Raw genomic sequence first — 24,655 nt, forward strand, 5'->3', positions numbered from 1 at the left:
ATGCCGTATGGTCTTTTTTTTGCTGAATGCGAAATGCCCCCCAAAAACCATTTCAGCTAAATTTGCTTTCCAAAACCCAAATGTGACTTATTCTCTTCTGAGCATTTTAGTGTGCCCGCAGAGCACTTGACGTCCACACATGGGGTATTTCCATATTCAGAAGAGATGGGGTTACAAATTTTGGCGGGCATTTTCTCCTATAACCCCTTGTAAAATTGTAAAATTTGGGGGAAAAACAAGCATTTTAGTGAAAAAAATTATTCATTTACACATCCAACTTTTACGAAAAGTCATCAAACACCTGTGGCGTGTTAAGGCTCACTGTACCCCTTGTTACGTTCCTTGAGGGGTGTAGTTTCCAAAATAGTATGCCATGCTTTTTTTTTGCAGTTCTGGCACCATAGGGGCTTCCTAAATGTGACATGTCCCCCAAAAAAACATTTCAGAAAAAACTCACTCTCCAAAATCCCATTGTCGCTCATTCTCTTCTGAGCCAACCGAACACTTTACACTTTCCTTACTCAAGAGAAATTGGGTTACGCATTTTCGGGGGCTTTTTTTTCCTTTTACCCCTTTTAAAATTTCAAAAACTTGGTCTACAAGAACATGCGAGTGTAAAAAATGAAGATTTAGAATTTTCTCCTTCACTTTGCTGCTATTCCTGTGAAACACCTAAAGGGTTAACACACTTTCTGAATGTCATTTTGAATACTTTGAGGGGTGCAGTTTTTATAATGGGGTCATTTATGGGGTATTTCTAATATGAAGGCCCTTCAAATCCACTTCAAAACGGAACTGTTCCATGAAAAATTCCGATTTTGAAAATTTGGTGAAAAATTAGAAAACTGCTGCTGAACTTTGAAGCCCTCTGATGTCTTCCAAAAGTAAAAACATGTCAACTTTTGTTACGCCGAGCGCTCCGGGTCCCTGCTCCTCCCCGGAGCGCTCGCGGCGTCTCTCTCTCTGCAGCGGCCCGGTCAGACCCGCTTACCGGGAGCGCTGCACTGACATTGCCGGCGGGGATGCGATTCGCATAGCGGGACGCGCCCGCTCGCGAATCGCATCCCAAGTCACTTACCCGTCCCGGTCCCCGGCTGTCATGTTCTGGTGCGTGCGGCTCCGCTCTCTAGAGCGTGCGCGCGCCAGCTCTCTAAGATTTAAAGGGCCAATGATTGGTGCCTGGGCCAATCAGCCTAATTAGCTTCCACCTGCTCCCTGTCCATATTACCTCACTTCCCCTGCACTTCCTTTCCGGATCTTGTTGCCTTGTGCCAGTGAAAGCGTTTAGTGTTGTCCAAAGCCTGTGTTCCAGATCTCCTGCTATCCTCATTGACTACGAACCTTGCCGCCTGCCCCGACCTTCTGCTACGTCTGACCTTGCCTCTGCCTAGTCCTTCTGTCCCACGCCTTCTCAGCAGTCAGCGAGGTTGAGCCGTTGCCGGTGGATACGACCTGGTTGTTACCGCCGCAGCAAGACCATCCCGCTTTGCGGCGGGCTCTGGTGAAAACCAGTAGCAACCCTAGAACCGGTCCACGCCAATCCCTCGCTGACACAGAGGATCCACATCCAGCCTGCCGAATCGTAACAACTTTATGATGAAAATATAAAGTAGACACATGGTATATGTGAATCAATATATAATTTCTTTGTTATGTCTATTTTCCTTATAAGCAAAGAGTTTCAAAGCAAAATATTTTTCATCAAATTTTGGAATTTTTCACCAAGAAATGATGCAAATATCGACAAAAATGTACCACTGACATAAAGTAGAATATGTCACGAAAAAACAATCTCAGAATCAAATTCATAAGTACAAGCATCCCAGAGTTATTAATGCTTAAAGTGACAGTGGTCAGATGTGCAAAAAATGCCCGGGTCCTTAAGTTGAAAATGGGCTGGGTCCTTAAGGGGTTAAAGACTTTTTTTTTTTTTATAATTTATGAAAAGTGACTTGCAAATTTTGAAATAAAATGGAATAGAATTTAATAAATAATTTTGATCCATAAAAGGTAACTCTTGTCACTACATTCTCATGGCATGAAGGACATTTGTAAAAGAATCTGCATTTCATACTGAATAACAGTATCATTTCACTAATGTGGTGTCCCGGTACCGTATTGCATACTGTACCTTTTATGGTGGTCCCCAAAGTCAGAGTACCTACGCTCAGGTAGGGTTCCCCAGGTGGGACCGCCCCTAGTCGCCTCTCCTCTATGCTAATTTTGTAATGTTTCTACATGTATATATTTAATAATAATGTATATTTAATATACATGCATGCTTACCTTGCTTGCGTCGCAGGACCTTCGGTCATGTGACCATGTTAAATCCTCTATGATATGTTAGAGGACCTTTGGAGGTCCTTGGGTCACATGTTACCCATAATGCTATGTAAAGGTGATTGACAGCAGTATTGGACCTGCATTGGATCAGCTCTAGTCCAGCCCCTGCCCATATAAAGGAGCTGTAGCCAATTATCTCTCTCTTGGGTTGCTGCTCTCGTGGATTCCGGACTAGCAGGACGGATCTGCGCAACTTTCAAAGACAAGCTAGGCCTGAAAACCTGCCGGGCTCAGCACAAAACTAAAGGGTGAGTTCTGAACACGCTAAAGCCAGCGTGACTACTGGACCGCAACTAATTCCCCTAAATCCAGTGGAACAGTGCATGTCAGTTTAAAGACTCAAAACTTAAGGTCCCCCACTTTTGTCAATCTCCAAGAGAATTTGCATTTGTAGAGACTGTTCCTGTTGTGAAGTTGCATAAAATCTTCAGTAAAAGTTCCAACTGTTTACAGCAAACTCTCCGGTTGTGGACATTCCATTATTCTCTACCTCCCTATCGCTCTTGGGAAGGGTGGCGGTAGGACAAGCATTACAGAGGAGCCCACACCCTGGCATCACGAATAGAAAGGGTTTACCAGACACCCTTTAGTAACCGCACAGCTACACTCCCTACACCCTACTCCCCCAGGCTATCAGACTAACCCAGCACACACCCTATGTGTGTTACAGCAAGGCAAAGTTTTCTACACCCCTATTGAGGCTCTCTGTAGCCCGGAAATAGCCATTTTTAATAGCGATTCACCGCAAATAAATTTGTATCGAACCAAATTTTTGGGGAAAATTAGGCGAATCGGCCGAATCTAATTTTTCTAAAATTCGCTCATCTCAAATGCTTTCCTACAAAAACACCCACTGTTTTTTTTAAGTTACGAGACATGGACAAATTAGGTCACTGAAACAATCCGATCACCTGTTCTATTACCATCATGATGAATCACGCTTATTTATATTAGGAATGTCACCATGTCTCTGCTTGGGGTTCAGACTAGTTTCTAAGGCCACAAACATGTTATGAACGACAAGGCCAACCACAAGACATATAAAAAAGAGGCTATAAAATGTGAAGTGAAAACAAAGGATTGAAAAGTAAAAACAAAGGACTGAAAACTCATTATTGTCATTCGGAAGAACTTTTATTTATATAGTAATATAAAATAGTTATTGGGCCAAAGCAACATGTTTTTCTCGATTGCTTTACATTCCCATATAACTTTTTTTGTTTTTTATTGTATAAATGATAATAAAACAGTCCGGGTTGTTTTAAGTACTAATAGTTTCTTTCAGCCTAGGCTCACCTTCGCTGAACCATTGCTTGTTTAGTTGGCAATTGCATTACGAGAAAATGTCTAATATATATTCATTTCCTCAATAACCGTCTGTTCAATTCCTGTCAGTGCAATGTGACGACCTCCTCTGTTCTCTAAATAAGAAAGCTAAATTCCTCATTGTTGTTTCTGTAGTGCCCAAATTTCTCCTATTTGAAGGCTAATATTGCAGATTACCATCACAATAGTTCTAAGAATGTCTTGAGAAATGTTTCTGGGTTTAGTAAATGAGGCTTTTTGAAGATATAATAAAAACTTATACAATTTTTCACAATATTTTTTGTTGGAATTCTCTCTGGTTTTGTAGATTTCTACTTTTTGTAATGCAATGGGAAATGTTAATGTTTACTTCCGAAAGCTGTAAAATCACTCTCTTCCAGAAAAAAAAAAACTCTCCAAAGTCTCTTTCAAAAGGAATAGGTGCCCATTTGTTGACAGCTGTGTCACGTACCGGCAGGACTAGTAGTGGATCCTCTAGACCAGAGAGGCGATGGTGCCGGTTGTACTGGAGGACTGGTTCTAAGTAGTTACTGGTCTTCACCAGAGCCACCACGGCAGCCGCGTCCCCGACACAAGGGGACCCGTGCTCCCGGTCAGCGCGTCTTGCCCGGAGGCGCCGGGATCCCGAGCAGGGAGGCAGGGGGACCGGGAGCTCCGGTCCGGGGAAGGGGACCGGAGCGCACGCTGTGACAAGCTGTACTGGGTTTCTTTCTCATTATCAGTACAGAGGGTGTTTGTTGCCATGGAAGAGTCCTCCATCTATGTATCGCCCCACTTTGGCCACGTGCTAAAGTGGTGGCGATATATTGATGATGTATTTTTGATCTGGAGGGGAAGTGAAGAGGAACTACACTCATTCCACTCCTACCTCAACCAGATAAATTCACACATCCAATTTACACTTACCTGGTCCCACACCTCTGTTGATTTTCTTGATACCACAGTTTCTCTTTCAAACAACAAACTACATACGGATCTCTTCACCAAGAGTACTGATTGTAATTCCCTCCTTAAGTAAAATAGTTTTCATCCTAAACATGTGGCTTGCTTTCTACCTAAGAGCCAAATGATGAGAGTACGATGCATAGTAAGCAGAGAGGATAACATCTCACCAACTTTGGATCGCATGGCTCAAAACTTTAGAGATAGGGGTTATCCCCGTGTACTCATAGAACAAAGCAAACAGGAAGTCAAAAACATGGATAGGAATAATTTACTTTCTACTACAAGCCCTACCAACTCTCTAACACGCATCCCTTTTGTTACCACCTATAGTCCCAGTGCAAATAATATAGCAAGCACGGTACGCAGGTATTGGCACATAATTCAGAAGAGTTTCCCTGACATACAGGAATTCCAAACATTACTATTAATGTCTTATCGCAGACCTCCTAGCCTTCGTAATAAACTGGTCAAAACTGACATTTCCACCAACCAGGGTAGTCATCAATCTTTTATCATGGTACAGAATAAAGGCTCTTACCCGTGAAGGCAATGTATTAATTTTAAATTCATGATAAAAGGTCCCAATTTTGTACATCCGGGCACAGGTCAAGTGTTTCCCATCAAGGCATATCTCGTGTAAGTCCATATCATGTGTAATATGGACCACGTGATATATGTCCTCAGTTGCCCGTGCCCCTACATTTATGTAGGAGAAACAACTTTGTCTTTTAAAAATCGCAAAAATCAACACCGGTATTCTATAAGAAAACAACGGATTGACCTTTCAGTCTCCAAAACATTGTTTGGAGGCTGGACATACAGAGAAGGACCTCAAATTCACACTTCTTGATCATATCCCCCCCTTGAAATACGGTGGAGATCGTACAAGTCTTCTAAAAAAAAATGGGAGTTGCGGTGGATCCACACACTCAACTCCCTACGACCCCATGGTCTCAATGTGGAGTTTGTGGTAACCCCAGGCATTTTAAATATAACATGAACGAATAAGCTATTAAAGTGTCTGTTACCATTAGCAACCATCTTGTCATTACTTTAATGTGATGTGATCTTTATATATTAATATTACAGTGGATTTTGTATCTCATGTTTTTTTTTATTTTAGATGATGTACAAGAGATGGCAACATACGCAACAAGAAAGATACCATGACAGACGCCTGAATATACTTTATCTTGGCTTTCCATCAAGAACTGATGAATATATTACTACAAGCCAAAAGAGAGTCTCTCATTGACATTAAAGAGTTGGATTTTCTACTTCCCAAAACCCCTCGGGTTTCTACATTCTATGGATTGCCCAAGGTACACAAGGGCTTGGACCCACTGAAATGCAGACCAATAGTATCGGGCATCGGGAATTTGACCCAAAATGTGGGCATCTATCTGGATGAAATCTTACGCCCTTTTGTAATTAGTCTTCCATCGTATTTACGAGATACAATGGACCTGCTTCTGAAGGTTCAGGACATCACCTTAGAGAGAGATAGCTTCCTATGTTCAATCGATGTGGAAGCTTTATATAGCTCAATCCCCCATGATTTTGGAATTAAAGCGGTAGCCCACTTCTTGCGCAGTCGTAGCACACATTTTCATCCTCACAATCAATTTGTTTTGACCTTATTAGAATTCATTCTCACTCGGAATTATTTTACTTTTAATTCCCGTTTCTTCCACCAGCTCAGGGGCACGGCCATGGGCAGCCCAGTGGCGCCCACCTATGCCAACTTGCTCCTGGGCTGGTGGGAGGAAGTATTTGTTTTTGGGGAGAGTGGTTTTGAGTTCTTTCAACACATTTCTTTTTGGGGCCGCTACATCGACGATGTGGCGGTCATTTGGACAGGTACACAATTAGGTTTTGAAGAATTTGTTTCCACACTTAATCAGAATCCGATCGGACTCAAGTTTACATTTGAGATCCACAGAGACTCCTTGGTCTTCCTTGACGTCCTCCTCAAACGAGGGGAAACAAGCTTGGTGGAGACAACTATCTATCGGAAGCCAACGGCGGGGAACAACCTTCTAAACTGGAAAAGCCATCATCCATATGCCCTTAAAAAAGGCATACCGAAAGGACAGTATTTACGAGTTAAAAGAAATTGTTCTTCACCTGCTAGTTTCCATTCGGAGGCTAACGAACTGCGCAAGAGGTTCAAACTTAGGGGCTACCCTGATAGGATCCTCAAACAGGCCTATGTTCAGACCAAAGATCTGGATAGGGTTACTTTATTACGATCAAAACCCAGAGATCAAGACCAAAATCCCCCTCCAATTCGTATAGTGGGGACTTTTGACGCGGCGGCACGGGAGGTCCGTAACGTCATTTCTAACCATTGGTCTATTTTAAAAACTGACCCAATAATTGGTCCACTGATTGAGGACCGCCCGATGATTACATACAGGAGGGGCAAAAATTTGGGGGACCATCTGGTACACAGTTTGTACACCCCCCCCCAGACCCCCCGGTACGTGGCTGGACCGCAAGATCTGTGGTACCTACAAATGCGGCACATGCAAAGCGTGTAGGTATGTACGGGTATCTAAGACGTTCCAATGCTATAAGGACCAAAAAACATACAAATGTTACAATTATGCCAACTGCAAGACAACTCGAGTTATCTACTTAGCCAGCTGCCCCTGCCCCTTGGGCTATGTGGGAAAGACGAAGAGAGAACTAAGACGCCGAATTCTTGAACATATTAATGATATCAAACACAAGAAGGAGAAACCTGTGGCACTCCATATGAATCAAAAGCATTCGGCTGATCCCCTGAAGATTAGCTTCCAGGCTATAGAAGTACTCAAACATGATGTCAGGGGAGGTGACGTCGATAAGAGGCTATTACAAGTAGAGGCCAGGTGGATCTACCGTCTTCGGACGGTAACTCCACATGGCCTAAATGAGCAGATATCGTTTTGCTCGTTTATATAACCCATGGGATTTTTTATTTCTTTTTTATTTCATTTTTGGAGAAGGCCAATGCTTTGATTTGTTCAAATTTTCCTGTGTTATCATAGATCACTGACTTTGTCAGTGAATCTATGACGTTTGCTTGACCACCAAGGAGTTTCCTTGTAGATGCCTTATGTAACCAGATTCTTGTCTACCTTTGGTAATAATCTATTCGACTATAGCCTAATATAATTATCAGGTTCATCTTGAATTACCTGCATTTATAATAATCTTTATTTTTTGGTAGTGGTACTACCATGTATTTTTTTACCATCTAATTGACAGTTGAGTGAGCATGATTTACCATGTAGCTTTGGAGTTGAGTTCACATCACGATGCATTATATCTTTGGAGTTATTCATTAATTATTATTACTTGTTACTTTATAGCTCTCATCACTTTGCATTATACTTAAGTACCTTAACATATGTAATTACACTAAGGTTATATTGAGATGCGCCCTTATTAAGCCACCATTATTTTTAGCATCGCCTATATAGAAGTATTCTATCATCGGGCGCATGCGCACAAGTGTGGCTATCGCTTTAATTATCAGATTGATAATATTGATAGTTAATTGGCCACTTGGACTTATTTGCGATGTCCTTTGTACATATACGATCACTGGGCGTAAAACTAATATGGCCCAATAATCAGCAACTATTACTTTTTGTCTGAAGGCCGGCGATATGCATTTGCGTTCCACCGGTGACCCGCATCAAAGTCTCACACTATCTCCCTTTGATACGCGGATGCGTTCCATTGGGCGGAAGTCCAGGTAATTACATCACTGGACGGAAGTCCACTAAACTATATCAGCAGCATGGATTGAGCATCAGCCGGGAATCGCCGACATATGAGTGCGTTCCACAGGCCGGAAACGCAGTGTTTAGCCTGTTACACACCTCCTCTGTATTTCCTGTCTGGACTGATATAAGAAGGGCGCGGGACTCAGGTTATACACGCACATCTTGTGGGTCCATGCGTCTGAGCTTTCTGGGCGGGGTAAGTTGTCCACATTGGTGTCTCACATGATTTGACCGTTCTGTTGGCACTTTTATTTAGCCTGACTTTGATATCCTTGATTGTTAGGAAGGCCATTGAGTCGAATGAACAGGGACACATAGTCTTACCTTCTGATCACGGCTCCATCTATGGGACTTTACTATCAGGGTAAGACTCCTAGACCAGGCTGGCACGTTTAATTTGGCTTGTTGTACACACTGTTGGGAGCGATGTTGCTATTTGGCTCTTATTGTCTTTCACAGTAATTACTGTATGAGAAGGGACGAACTTTGGCTTGCATCAGGATGGGCCAACACTGTGTAAACTGTAGGACTGTCCCATCTTCCGACATGCGTGTCTAGGTCCTGAATTGAACCTGGTATGCTATCTTTTATTATTTTTTTCGCACATGTGTAGGGACTATGTCACACTACTCTATATATATTTATATATATTTTTTGATCAATGGTGAATCTTATCTCTACAGCTTTTGGGATCATCCATATCCTATCAATTTAGCTCTGTCTGAACTATACTGGGATCATCTCGCCTTTCTGTTGTTCCATTGTGAACTTAATACAGAGGTACTTGTCCTTTTTTCTTTTTTGTATATGCCTATATGTGAGAATCTTCAACAGTAACCTGATTGGTATATATATTTTTTGTTATTGTTACAGTTTTCTTCGGCCCTAAGCTGGCATCGCTTTGGAAGGGGCCGTTCTTATCAAATAATGGACTGATTTATACACATTTGCTTAATGAACTCAGCTTATAGGCTTGACTGTTATTATCTTTTGACAGTCGTGACCCACTCAACTGTGTCTTAGCATTACTTGATTTAACCCTACTACGGTACATTATCTGCGATTCTTGATATTTATATGATTTTCTCCTCCATTCCCTGATGAACCCTAGTCATTTGCTAAGGGAGAAACGCGTTGGAAAGGGAGCACGAGATGCTATACAAACCTGTTGTGTTGATGAATTCTTTATAAAGGAATGTTCATATTACCCAACCCCTGTCCACACTTATTGACTAGTGAGGGCAAGGACATCAGACTAGGTAGGGCTCTTTATTGAGTAGGGGTTCACCTGTACCCTTTACCCCTTCCCTACCTTACCTGTGATTTGTGTCCCTTATTTGGTTGAAAGACACAATGCTGTACTGTTTTTGAAAATATTTATATGTTTCTATGTCTAAATTTATTTGTCATTTATTAAAGTTTAGTTTTTTATATATCTAGGCCTAATTAATGATTCTGATAGTGAAAGCAGCAAGGAGTTTGAGAGGAAGTATGTGTGCGTCCTGTTGCTCAGCAACGCCTCAATTTTTGGAGCATGATATAGAGTTGACAGATTCCCTTTAAATTTGGGGGGATGTTGGTAGCTAAGTACACTGCTCAAAAAATAAAGGGAACACTAAGATAACACATCCTAGATCTGAATGAATTAACAGCAAAGTCAGACAAAAATTATCAATGAAAATCAAATTTATCAACCCATGGAGGTCTGGATATGGAGGCACACTCAAAATCAAAGTGGAAAACCACACTACAGATCCAACTTTGAGGTAATGTCCTTAACCCCTTGGGGACCAAGCCACTTTTGACCCTAAGGACCAGAGCATTTTTTGCAATTCTGACCACTGTCACTTTAAGCATTAATAACTCTGGAATGCTTGTTCTAATGAATTTGATTCAGAGATATTTTTTTCGTGACTTATTCTACTTTATTTTAGTGCTAAATTTTTGTCGATGCTTGCATCATTTCTTGGGGAAAAATAAAAAAAATTTATGAAAAATGTGAAAATTTAGCATTTTTATAAATTTGAAGCTTTCTGCTTGTAAGGAAAATAGACATACAAAATAAATTATATATTGATTCACATTTACAATATGTCTACTTTATGTTGGCAATTTAAAGTTGACATGTTTTTACTTTTTGAAGACATCAGAGTATAGCAGCAATTTTCCAATTTTTCAAGTAAATTTTAAAAATCTGAAATTTTCAGGGACCAGTTAAGTTTTGAAGTGAATTTGAGGGTCTTCATGTTAGAAATACCTCATAATTGAACCCATTATGAAAACTGCACCCCTCAACGTATTCAAAATGACAATCAGAAAGTTTGTTAACCCTTTTCAGGCGAAAATTCAAAATCTTAATTTTTTTACACTAACATGTTCTTGTAGACCCATATTTTTTATTTTTACAAGGGGTAAAAGGAGAATAAGCCCCCCAAAATATGTAACCCAATTTTTCTCGAGTAAGGAAATACCTCATATGTGGATGTAAAATGCTTTGTGGGCGCAGTAGAGGGCTCAGAAGAGAAGATGCGACAATGGGATTTTGGAGAGCGAATTTTGCTGAAATGGTTTTTGGGGGGCATGTCACATTTAGGAAGCCCCTATGGTGCCATAACAGCGAAAAACACCTCACATGGTATACTATTTGGGAAACTACACCACTCAAGGAATGTAACAAGTGGTACAGTGAGCCTTAACACCCCACAGGTGTTTGACAACTTTGTGTTGAAGTTGGACGTGAAAATGCTGATGTTACCCCAATTTTTTAATTTTCAGGGGTAATAGGTGAACATTTCCCCCCAAATTTTAAACCCCGTTTCTCTCGAGTAATGAAATTCCTCCTATGTGGATGTTAAGTGATCTGCAGGTGCACTAGAGGGCTCAAAAGGGAGGAACCGACATTGGGCTTTTGGAAAGCGTATTTTGCTGAAATGGTTTTTGCGGGGCATGTCTAATTTAGGAAGCCCCCATGGTGCCAGAACAGCAAAAAACACCCCACATGGTACACTATTTGGGAAACTACACCCCTCATGGAGCGTAACAAGGGGTGCAATGAGCATTTACACCACACTGGCGTTTGACAGATCTTTGTAACAGTGGGCTGTGCAAATGAAAAATTACATTTTTCATTTTCACGGACCACTGTTTCAAAAATCTGTCAGTCACCTGTGGGGTGTTAAGGCTCACTATACCCCTTATTACATTCCATGAGGGGTGTAGTTTCCAAAATGGAACATGTGGGTATTTTTTTTTTTTTTTTGCATTTATGTCAGAACTGCTGTAACCAGCACCCACCCCTTTGCATATCACCAGTTAAGTCCTCAAATGTACATTGTGCGCTCTCACTCCTGAGCCTTGTTGAGCACCCGCAGAACATTTAACGTCCACATATGGGGTATTTCCATACTCAGGAGAAATTGTGTTACAAATTTTGGGGGTCTTCATTTCCTTCTACCTCTTATGAAAATGAAAAGTAAGGGGCAACACCAGCATGTTAGTGTAAAAAAAGGGGTAAAAGCCCCCTCAAATTTGTAGCACAATTTCTCCCGAGTACAGAGATACCCCATATGCGGCCCTAAACTGTTGCCTTGAAATAAGTCAGGGCTCTGAAGTGAGAGAGCGCTATGCGCATTTGAGGCCTAAATTAGGGATTTTTATAGCGGTGTACCCAGATGCAAGCATTTCACTTGCCTCCTCCACCAAAAATACTGTACGTCAGTTTTCCCCAAACAGGGTGCCACCAGCTGTTGCAAAACTCACACATGCCTGGACAGTCAATGGCTGTCCGGCAATACTGGGAGATGTTATTTTGCAACAGCTGGAGGCTCGGGTATTGGAAAAACTGATGTACAAGACGTTTTTAATTTTTATTGGGGTGGGGGGGCATAGTGTAATGGTGTAGTGTATATGTAGTGCTTTACTCTTTATTTAGGGTTAGTGTAGTATAGTGAAGTGTTTTTAGGGTTTGCCGCATCTCAAACTTGAAGCGGGAAACTTGCTGTGAACCCCCGCCTGTGGGGAATCAGAGACCCGATCAGCCCAGAATCGCTGATCTGATTTGATTGGCGATTTGCGGTGATTGCCGACATGGGGGGGGGGGTTCTCAGGTACGCCCTTGGTCCTTAAAGGGGTATTCCAGGCCAAAACTTTTTTTTATATATCAACTGGCTCCGGAAAGTTAAACAGATTTGTAAATTACTTCTATTAAAAAATCTTAATCCTTACAGTAGTTATTAGCTTCTGAAGTTGAGTTGTTGTTTTCTGTCTAACTGCTCTCTGATGACTCACGTCCCGGGAGCTGTGCAGTTCCTATGGGGATATTCTCCCATAATGCACAGCTCCCAAGACGTGACATCATCATTGAGCAGTTAGACAGAAAACTTCAGAATCTAATAACTATTGGAAGGATTAAGATTTTTTAATAGCAATAATTTACAAATCTGTTTAACTTTCCGGAGCCAGTTGATATATATAAAAAAAGGTTTTGCCTGGAATACCCCTTTAAGTACCAAGATGTAAAGGTGTATCCATGCGCCCGTTGTCCCCAACAGGTTAAAACAAGTAAAAATGAGGCTCAGTAGTGTGTGTGGCCTCCACATGCCCGTATGACCCTACAACACCTGGGCATTCTCCTGATGAGGTGGAACGTTCTCCAAGGCGTCTCGAGAATCTGTCATGTCTGTCACATGTGCTCAGTGTGAACTGTTTCTGACCGTTTGAGTGGACTAAATTATATTTGGGGCCTGCTGGAGGTCATTTTGCAGGGCTCTGGCAGTGCTCCTCCTGCTCCTCCTTGCACAAAGGCGGAGGTAGCGGTCCTGCTGCTGGGTTGTTGCCCTCCTACGGCCTCCTCCATGTCTCCTGATGTACTAGCCTGTCTCCTGGTAGCGCCTCCATGCTCTGAACACTACGCTGACAGACACAGCAAACCTCCTTGCTACAGCTTGCATTGATGTGCCATCCTGGATGAGCTGCACTACCTGAGCCACTTGTGTGATTTGTAGACTCCGTCTCATGCTACTACTAAAGTGAAAGCTCTGCCAGCCTTCAAAAGTGACCAAAACATCAGCCAGGAAGCATAGGAACTGAGAAGTAGTCTGTGGTCACCACCCCCAGAACCACTCCTTTATTAGGGGTGTCTTGCTAATTGCCTATAATTTCCACCTGTTGTCTGTTCCATTTGCACACCAGCATGTGAAATTGATTGTCAATCAGTGTTACTTCCTGAGTGGACAGTGTGATTTCACAGAAGTGTGATTGACTTAAACATTTAAGTGTTCCCTTAATTTTTTTGAGCAGTGTATTTCTTTTAAATGCAGTTTGCGGTTTGTTTTCTTTATCGCAGTGGCAGGAGCTAGAGGGGAACTTGGACGCACTTTAAGAGGCCGGGACAAAGGGCAAATGGCTTAAAAGTCGTAACTGAAAGGTAATTTTAAGCGTAACAGAAAGAGGAATATCTGGGAAATTAAGCTAAGAACATTACAGTTATTGACACAAGGTCTAGATTTTTAACCCATTACAATGACACACTTTGCCACTCCTGGACCAGACTGACCCCAGATCTCTTCACTCCTAGGGCATCATCCTAATTGTCTTCCTATCTGTTAGGCTGGGTTTCCACACAGGTTTTTTTTTTTTATTTTGGTGTTTTTTTTCAAAAACTGCCACTGCAGTATTATCACTCCTATAAGACTTTTGTTGTTTGACACTAATGTATTGAATGTCACAAGGATTTTTCTGGCTTACATGGTACCATGTTATTTTTTGCTGTACACCTGTGACAGATACATCAGTCTGCAAGCAACAAGATGATTCTGCCAGCAAGTACCAGTCTCATGTGTTGCAATTCTTATCTAAAAATACCTTTCAAAAGCCTAGACAGTAATTAAATCAATTAAATTTGTATTTATATCTCTCATATTGGCTTCACGTTCATGAACATAAGTAAAAATAGTGGATACAGCCATGAAAGGAACAACACTCACCAGATGCCTTGTTTTGACTGCTTCCTCCACTATGCATGTCAAATTTGGAGTGATAAAAAGCAGCCGAGTCCAGCTGGGTGCAGATAAAACATAGACTCCTTATTGAAATACCTTCACTGTCCGGCACAAACAGAAACAAGTGCAAACTCCGAGTACAAGCCACAAGGTAAAAATGGCAATAAAGATGTTGTATAATCTGCACCCAGCTGGACCTGACTGCCTTTCATCACTAAAACTAGTGGAGGAAATTTATGATTGTTGGTGTAGGTGAACCATTTTTGTACACCTTTATTTTGTATGCTGCTAATGTTTAGGTATGCTAAATTAGTTTAAATGATCAAAGGGCATTTAATACATTTTTTTACATGTTACTTCTTGACACCATTTTCTATGTAACTAGTTAAGAAAAACAAAGAGCAGAGCTTCCCATGGGACAGTATGTTTGCATGAGGTTGTATAAATGACAAGAATACAAGGAAAAAAATGCCTGCTCCCCTTCCGGAGTTGTGTGCGATACACAACTACCTTAACAGCATAAATCAAGTATAAATCGTCCCGGAGTCGTTCTGTGGAGCATCCACGTCGATCGGTATACAGGTAGAAGCAGGTGCAGAGACGAGGAAAAAGGCTGGGTTAGGAGGCACGATCCAATATTATGACATCAATTCAGTGGGAAATCGAATGCTTTATTTGCCAACATCAGACGCGTTTTGAGACCTCAGTCTCTTTATCAATGATCACAATGTCTATTCACTGTATTTGCAGCGACCACTTCTGCAGGAAGGCTATTCCATGCATCCACTACTCTCTCAGTAAAGTAATACTTCTTGATATTACTGCATAAACCTTTGCCCCTCTAATTTAAAACTATGTCCTCTTGTGGTAGTTTTTCTTCTTTTAAATATGCTCTCCTCCTTTACCATGTTGATTCCCTTTATGTATTTAAAAGTCTTTATCATATCCCCTCTGTCTCTTCTTTCTTCCAAGCTATACATGTTAAGGTCCTTTAACCTTTCCTGGTAAGTTTTATCCTGCAATCCATGTACTAGGTTAGGAGCTCTTCTTTGAACTCTCTCTAGAGTATCTATATCCTTCTGGAGATACGGCCTCCAGTACTGCGCACAATACTCCAATTGAGGTCTCACCAGTGTTCTCTACAGCGGCATGAGCACTTCTCTCTTTCTACTGCTTATACCTCTCCCTATACATCCAAGCATTCTGCTAGCATTTCCTGCTGCTCTATTACATTTTCTTCCAACCTTTAAGTCTTTTGAAATAATTACTCCTAAATCCCTCTCCTCAGATACTGAGATCAGGGCTGTGTCAAATAATCTATATTCTGCCTGAGGGTTTTTACGCCCCAGGTGCATTATCTTGCACTTATCCACATTAAATTTCAGTTGCCAGAGTTCTGACCATTCTTCTAGTTTGCCTAAATCCTGTTCCATTTGGTGAATCCCTCAAGGAACATCAACCCTGTTACATATCTTTGTGTCATCAGCAAAAAGACATACCTTACCATCGAGACCTTCTGTAATATCGCTAATGAAGATATTAAACAATATTGGTCCCAGTACAGATCCCTGAGGTATCCCACTGGTGACAAGACCTTGCTCTGAATATTCTCCACTGACTACAACCATCTGTTGTCTGTTACTCAGCCACTGCCTAATTCACTCAACAATATTGGAGTCCAAGCTCAATTACTGTAGTTTATTGATAAGTCTTCTATGTGGGACAGTGTCAAAAGCCTTACTAAAATCTAGATATGCGATGTCTACTGCCCCTCCGCCATCTATTATTTTAGACACCCAGTCAAAAAAATCAATATGATTTGTTTGACATGATCTCCCTGAAGTAAACCCATGTTGTTTTTCATCTTGCAATCCATGGGATTTTAGATGTTCCACAATCCTATACTTTAGTAGGGTTTCCATTAATTTCCCCACTATTGATGTCAGACTTACTGGCCTATAGTTGCTTAATTCCTCCTTACTACCTTTCTTGTGAATGGGCACAACATTTGCTAATTTCCAATCTTCCAGGACAGCTCCTGTTACCATTGATTGGTTAAATAAATCTGTTAACGGTTTTGCTAGCTCACCACTAAACTCTTTAATTAATTTTGGGAGTATCCCATCAGGCCCCTGTGATTTATTTGTCTTCACTTTAGAAAGCAGACATAGAACCTCTTCCTCTGTAAAGACATATGCATCAAACAATTCCTTAGTTTTCCTCTCTAATGGAGGTCCTTTTCCTTCTTTTTCTTCTGTAAAAAACTAAGAAACGCTTAATCTCAGGCTAGGGGCACTGAAGATCCAGCAGGGAAGTGGGGGATACAATACGGTCCGAGTCATCAGCCACGCAGGTTAGAGAATCCACATCCAACTCCATAACACTCACTTTCAATTACGTTCCCTGGTTGCGCCGATATCAGTGTCCTGGTCCTCCGGTGCCAGTCTTCTTTCTGCTTCCTGGGGACGATGAGTCGTACTGTGCTCAGTGTATCACCAGCCACAGCAATGTCCCACCTCGGCAGGTGATAGGCTGAGCGCACTGTCATGTAACGAGCCTGGACCCCGCCGGGAGACCGATATCGGCAAAACGGGGGAGCATCAGGAGGTGAGTTAAAGTTTGCTTGGTTATTTTTTGCAGCCCGGGCACAGGGGATTCACAAAAATTACTACTGCAGATCTCCTTTAACCCCTTAAGGACTCAGCCCATTTTGGCCTTAAGGACTCAGACAATTTAATTTTTACGTTTTCATTTTTTCCCCCTCGCCTTCTACAAATCATAACTCTTTTATATTTTCATCCACAGACTAGTATGAGGGCTTGTTTTTTGCGTGACCAGTTGTCCTTTGTAATGACATCACTCACTTTATCATAAAATGTATGGCGCAACCAAAAAACACTATTTTTGTGGGGAAATTAAAACGAAAAACGCAATTTTGCTAATTTTGGAAGGTTTTGTTTTCACGCCGTACAATTTATGGTAAAAATGACGTGTGTTCTTTATTCTGAGGGTCAATACGATTAAAATGATACCCATTATTACGTACTTTTATATTATTGTTGCGCTTAAAAAAAATCACAAACTTTTTAACCAAATTAGTACGTTTATAATCCGTTTATTTTGATGACCTCTAACTTTTTTATTTTTCCGTATAAGCGGCGGTATGGGGGCTAATTTTTTGCGACACAATCTGTACTTTCTTTTGATACCACATTTGCATATAAAAAACTTAATACATTTTTTATAATTTTTTTTTTAAATAAAATGTATTAAAGTAGGAATTTTGGATTTTTTTTTTCGTTCACGCCGTTCACCGTACAGGATCATTAACATTTTATTTTAATAGTTCGGACATTTACGCACGCGGCGATACCAAATGTGTCTATAAAAAAAAAATTTACGCTTTTTGAAGGTAAAATAGGAAAAAACGGACGTTTTACTTTTTTATTGGGGGAGGGGATTTTCACTTTTTTTTTACTTTTACATTTTTTTAAATTTTTTTTTACACTTGAATAGTCCCCATAGGGGACTATTCATAGCAATACCATGATTGCTAATACTGATCTGTTCTATGTATAGGACATAGAACAGATCAGTGTTTTCGGTGATCTTCTGCTCTGGTCTGCTCGATCACAGACCAGAGCAGGAGACGCCGGGAGCCGGACTGAGGAAGGAGAGGGGACCTTCGTGCGGCGTTATGAATGATCGGATCCCCGCAGCAGCGCTGCGGGCGATCCGATCATTCATTCAAATCGCGCACTGCCGCAGATGCTGGGATCTGTATTGATCCCGGCACCTGAGGGGTTAATGGCGGACGCCCGCGAGATCGCGGGCGTCGGCCATTGCCGGCGGGTCCCTGGCTGCGATCAGCAGCCGGGATCAGCCGCTCATGACACGGGCATCGCTCCGATGCCCGCGGTTATGCTTAGGACGTAAATGTACGTCCTGGTGCGTTAAGTACCACCTCACCAGGACGTCCAATCTGTGAGATGCAGAGGGTCAATCACTGATTGATGTTGAGTTCCTGCTCCTGTACGATTTTGAGGAAGTGAAGCACCAAAAACCTGATCTGTTATGGAAAATTTGGAATGAATTTGATTAATTCCAAATCAGTTCCCATTCTCATAGTCCAGTCACACTAAAGCTAGCCGTACATGTATAGGGGCCTTTGCGCTTCTCCTTGATGGCAGATGTTAGAGAGAAAAAGGATTGGGCATGTTAAATTTCAACAATTCTGATTGTTTGTTCCTACGAGAGATAATGTGGTAAATGCAAGGAACATATCTTAGAAGATACTTTTTGAGTGACTTTACAAAATTATGCTTCAAAGATAATAAGAATGATGGAAATACTTAAGAGCTTTAAACTTATCTTGCCACCATAGCAATATTACAGGTATCATTTAATGAAATTGGATAATCTAGTTCTGCATAGTAGCAACTTATCTAATAGAGGTGTGCTATGAAAATGCTAATAGGCAATGAATGTGGACCTGGTATGCCAGAAGTCTAATTACCCTCTAGGTTTTTACCTTTTATGCCACTCCAAGATACGCAAGTTGGACTTCTGCTGCTAGAGGGTACCAGGTCACTTCCCACATTGGTTCCAGTGTGGGAAGTGGCTGGCAATGTGACACAGGGTTTAGGCAGAGGCAGAGTCCAAAGCAGGCAAGAAAGTCAAGACAGGTGGCACATGTTCTGGATCAACAATCCAGGTCATAAACAGAAGAGATTGGACGTGCAGGAAGGAACAAGTGCACATGGAAAGTAGAACAACGGTCAATACACAGGAAAGCATCAGATACAGCACACCTTCGCAAAAGAACACTAGGGACCACAATGCTCAAACACCAAGCAGAGGGTGGAGATAGCTTAAATGGGTTCAGTAGAACTGTGATTCTCTGTCCTGTGTGTAGGAACCCTAAACGGGCAATGTATGGGTTTCTGCAAACCTTATTCTGATTATTGGGACTGTTGCGAAAGTTTCTGCTACAAATCTGATGCATGTGAACGTAACTTTATGCTTTTGATAATTTTTAAGGCTTGTCCAGTATTAGAAAACAGGGTGACACATCTGTGCTTGGGCGAACGGAGTACTTCAGTGCAGTAAAGCTTATCTCCTATTTATAGGATAGGGGTTTGTTTTAGATGGTGGGGCTCAGACCACTGGAACCCACCGCAATCTAAAACTTATCCTCTATCCTTTAGATATGGGATACGTGTTATTGCACTGGTGTACTCCTTTAAATAGGACTAAGAAGCAATACAAAATAAACCCCATGAACAAAAATGGCCCTCTTTCTGGAAAAAGCTGATTTTTCTTCCCAATCCTGGACAACTCCTTTAATACTTCGTTTCCACATACTGAGAAAATGTAAAGTATACCATAGATCTTATATCCCTAAATGTTCACAACAACACTGAAGTCATTACTTTCAAGTCTGAGCAATACTGTGACAATAAAAATCCAGTTACTTGTTATGGAGTGCTTAGTTATTTGCTGTAAAATACTTGACTGTGTAAGTATGCAGAACTGACCGAGTTACTGGTTAGTGTTTCCTGGAATCATCCAACCATTGCATTACAATGCAAGTTGGAAATCTGCAATAAACCTCTGTGTGACATGAGTTGCCTGGGAGAGATCTTAAGTCGTAAGCGTCATGTAGAACATCTATCTATCTATCTATCTGTCTCTTTTTGGATGGAATAAATTCACCCTTTTCACTATTAATTCTACTGAAGTGCTGTAGTTTTATCTTCATCTGTCTATCTCATATCTATCTATTTATCTATCTATTCTATTCTATTCTATCTATGTCATATCTATCTATCTATGAATAAACTATTCTATTCAATTTATCTATCTATCTATCTATCTATTCTAATCTAATCTATCTATGTCTTTTCTATCTAGCTATCTATGAATAAACTGAATATATAATTAAAATTATACATGGCCTACATTTACAAAATTTATTGACACAAATTGCACATACCGTATATACTCGAGTTTAAGCCGAGTTTTTCAGCACGATTTTTCGTGCTGAAAACACCCCCTTCGGCTTATACTCGAGTGAACTCTCCGCCCTCAGTGGTCTTCAACCTGCGGACCTCCAGATGTTTCAAAACTACAACTTCCAGCAAGCCCGGGCAGCCATCGGCTGTCCGGGCTTGCTGGGAGTTGTAGTTTTGAAACCTCTGGAGGTCCGCAGGTTAAAGACCACTGCGGCCTTCGACATCATCCAGCTCTCACCCCCTTTAGTTCTGTACTCCCCTCCGCTCGGTGGGACGTTAGGGTGCGCTGGTCCGGTGCTGCAAGACTGTCCGGTGGGGAGGTCGTCCGGTGGGATAGTGATTCCAGGCTACCATCTTCCCCGGGGGGGCCTCTTCTCCGCGCTTCGGGCCCGGAATAGTCACATTGCCTTGACGACGACGCAGAGGGACATTCATTACCAACGTCCGTCTGCGTCGTCGTCAAGGCAACACCTCTATTCCGGGCCCGAAGCGTGGAGAAGAGGCCCCCCGGTGAAGATGGCAGCCCGGAACCACTAACCCCTCCCCACCGGACAGTCCTGCAGCACAGGACCAGCGCACCCTAACGTCCCGCCGAGCGGAGGTGAGTACAGAACTAAAGGGGGTGAGATGGGGCTGGATGATGTCGAAGGCCGCAGTGGTCTTCAACCCTGCAGACCTCCAGAGGTTTCAAAACTACAACTCCCAGCAAGCCCGGACAGCCAATGGCTGTCTGGGCTTGCTGGGAGTTGTAGTTTTGAAACATCTGGAGGTCCGCAGGTTGAAGACCACTGTATCAGACATTGACAAGCGGTGATGATGAAGGTGGGGGGGCTGATGACATTTGGTGATGATGACATGTGGTGATGATAAAGGGGGGGTGTGGGATGATGACCAGGGGATGATGACAAGGGGATGATGAAGGGGGGTGGGGATGATGACAAGGGGATGATGAAGGGGTGTGTGGGATGATGACAAGGGGATGATGACAAGGGGATGATGAAGGGGGGGTGTGGGATGATGAAGGGGGGGGTGATGACAGGCGGTGATGATGAAGGGGGGGATGATGACAGGCGGTGATGATGAAGGGGGAATGATGACAGGCGGTGATGATGAAGGGGGGATGATGACAGGCGGTGATGATGAAGGGGGGATGATGACAGGGTGATGATGATGAGGGTGCTAATGACGGGGGTCTGGATGATGACAGGGGGGATGATGTATTTCCCACCCTAGGCTTATACTCGAGTCAATAACTTTTCCTGGGATTTTAGAGTGAAATTAGGGGCCTCGGCTTATATTCGGGTCGGCTTATACTCGAGTATATACGGTATGTATTCTTTTCTGCATATTTTTAAAATATACATTTCGAAACAGGCGAACAATGTTGAAAAATGTTGTGCAAAATTGCGCCGAACTGAAAGTGCTGAACTACTCCATATAGAAGATGGTGTTTATTGAAGTTTGCTCTGAGGGTAATAGACAGGGTCACCCCTCTGCGGTGAAGTCCACATGTTGGCACAGTGGTAAAAGAATAAATACTGGGGGTTCCTTACATTGTGATTTTGCATATTACCGCCGTATTTTTGTGCCCGTGTAATGGCCAAAAGTTGAACTGACAGGTGTCAATTTGGGTCATCAGACCCGCACTCAAGCCAGGTCTTTTGGGCATACTTTGACACAAAAATGTGCCTTTGATACGCCATGTGAAACTGACCTAATGTAAAGATATGAAGAGCATGAAGAAAAAAACTTCTGAAGGATAAGTCCTATAAAACTTTAGCCTTCATTGCAACAAAAACTATTAAAACAGTATCCACATAGCTGGAAGGTCACATAGATCTGATGCGTTTTGGTCAAGTGGACGTTAGTCCACAGGTAACAGTCAATGGCAGTGAACACTAGCTAGAAGTGCGGACTCCTTCGAGGACATAAACTGGTGTGTAACAAAAGAAAGACAGCGCTCCGTAGTGTAATACAGTGAAATATATCGGGTAGAGGTGGTGCTTACCACATCAAGTTACAGTCTGCCAAGTGTAACAATGGAAAAGGGTAGCAGAGCTAGATGTCTGCAGCCACTACACGTCCAAATCGATACAAAAGAAGGGACCTCCAACGTGTCGACGGTATTCAAGGCGCAAGACACACAAGGGTGGGGGACTAAGGTTTATGCACCCATGATGCAACGCGTTTCACTTGTATTCTGGAAGAACCAGACTCCTTATAAGTCAAAAGAAACATACGAGAAACATCATCTATGGTGAATTTATACCCCATATCAGACTCCCACTTAAGTAAGTATGGGGGCTTGACCTGGTTTTCAACTGAACTACACAGCACTCTATAAATCAAAAAAATCATCTGCTCAAAGGGTGTAAGTGGCCTATGGAGCTGTTCCTTAGAGAGGAAAAAAGAGAAGTAGCACCAAAGCTTTTCATATGTGAACCACATCTGCTCAAAGGGTGTAAGTGGCCTATGGAGCTGTTCCTTAGAGAGGAAAGAAGAGAAGTAGCACCAAAGCTTTTCATATGTGAACCAACCTCCGGGTGGCGCCGAGGTAAAGGATGTCAGGGCTAACAAAGCAATACCTGAAGTGACATCACGAAGCCGGAGTCGCAAAGCTGATTCACTAATCATTAAGGCCAGTAATTTTGCATCAGAAGGAAGAGCTGGGTTACTGAAAAGGGGGTGAGTGGACCAGGGTGGGCAGATCTGAGGAGCTAAATAAGGAATCCCACACCGGAAGAAGGACCCGGGAGAGGTAAGGAAGATCAATTCTGGATGGGTGAGAGGAAGGCGGTAACCAGGGCAGGGCAACAAAATCCCTCTTTTCATTAGCCCATCAGTGTTAAAAATCCTCTCAGGGGAAGAAGACGTGTCCGTCCTTGTGGTAGTGGGAGATGATTGGTGCGTCTGCTCATGCAGCCTTGTTCATGAGTCATCTCTTGTCCATGACTAATGGACAAGCCTGATGCAGGACTGGTTAGTGTCCCAGTAGGTATGGAGATTCCTAGTGGTGGGATTTTCAGTGGCCATTTTCTTTATTAAATATAAAAAAAAAATATTAAACAACCATATTAAAAAAGGTCTTTAATTTTAATAAGTAACAACATATAAAATGTTTTTGGATCTGACAGTGCCCATTTAAATTTTTAAAAATTGAAGAATCATTCTGATTGGTTGCTGAGGGCAACTGCTCCACTTTTCCTCTACACATGTTTTGATAAATCCCCCCTCTGTCTGTATTGACACCCTCAAGCTTGGATTGGTAATAGCAGACATTATAAACAAAAACCCCAGCCCGTGAGGTCAAACAATGAGTATTATCCAAAAACAAAATGTGTCATTGTTGAAATCACATTTCTTTACAGTAAACATTGCACATTCTTACTTAATAGGGTGGCAGATGAGGACCTTGACAAAGCCAGCATTTTAACAAAGACGAATAAAGAATGTTGGCTATGTAACCCTCTGTCTAGATTAAGAGGTGAACTAAGTTTGTAAAGTGTAAAACAAGAAAAGAAGAATTTCCTGTAAGAGAAGTCTGACATGGTTGCCGGGTACTTTTCCACTACACTCGTATTTAGGAACCTCCTAATGCTTGAGGACTTTTACTTCCCGGTATTACTTTGTCAAACATGAAATGACCTTAAATTTTGGTGATTATTGTATTGCTCTGTAGTGGGAATCCAAGTTGTATCTATCTATTATATATGTATAAAGCAGAGTTTTTTAACCAGTGTGCCTTCAGCTCAAAAAAGGGCATTTAAAACTTGGTATGACAATGAAGCATTGTAATGCTATGACATCTTAAAAGGTTTGGTAAATATAATTTTAAAAAATGTCCTTTTTTAACCCCCTATTAATAACATAAAAGTTAGAAAAATCTGAATTTGTCCGCATGAATTCCGCATGAATCTGCACAAAATCCGCATTTAGTGAAGACAATAAAAAGCCCCATTGACTTCAATGGGCTTTCACAGCCAAATTCCACAAAAATATAAGACATGACTGCAATCCGCCTCCATTAAATATTAAACTTTGACGTACCTCTCACCTCTCCCCAGTGCCGCTGTAATCAATTTTGCATCCCCTTGCCTGATCTTTTTCCTGCTCTTGGGGCCTGACACGTCACACGCTCAGCTAATTGCTCAGCTGGTGATAGACTGATTGGCAGTGTCAAGTAAGGGGTCTGGGCACCAGTAAAAAGACCGAGACTGGGGATCAATACATCACCCTGCCGCTCAGCCTA

General features: G+C 41.9%; 1 protein-coding gene across 3 annotated transcripts in view; it reads left to right on the forward strand.

Moving 5' to 3' along the window:
* Positions 1-24,655, forward strand: part of LOC130292572 (uncharacterized) — a 105,023-nt gene that overhangs the window by 38,643 nt on the left and 41,725 nt on the right. For 2 of the 3 annotated variants that reach the window (XM_056541569.1, XM_056541570.1), the window contains exon 2: positions 5,738-8,161. The exons of the other annotated variant lie outside the window; for it this stretch is intronic. In XM_056541569.1, the coding sequence (XP_056397544.1) occupies positions 5,829-7,157 (1,329 nt within the window). In that variant the 5' untranslated portion in view covers positions 5,738-5,828 and the 3' untranslated portion in view covers positions 7,158-8,161. Of the gene's footprint in view, positions 1-5,737; positions 8,162-24,655 lie in introns of those variants that run through there. 3 annotated transcript variants of the gene reach the window in all.

Source organism: Hyla sarda, chromosome 1 (genome assembly GCF_029499605.1).
Source record: "Hyla sarda isolate aHylSar1 chromosome 1, aHylSar1.hap1, whole genome shotgun sequence".
Taxonomy (NCBI): Eukaryota; Metazoa; Chordata; class Amphibia; order Anura; family Hylidae; genus Hyla; species Hyla sarda.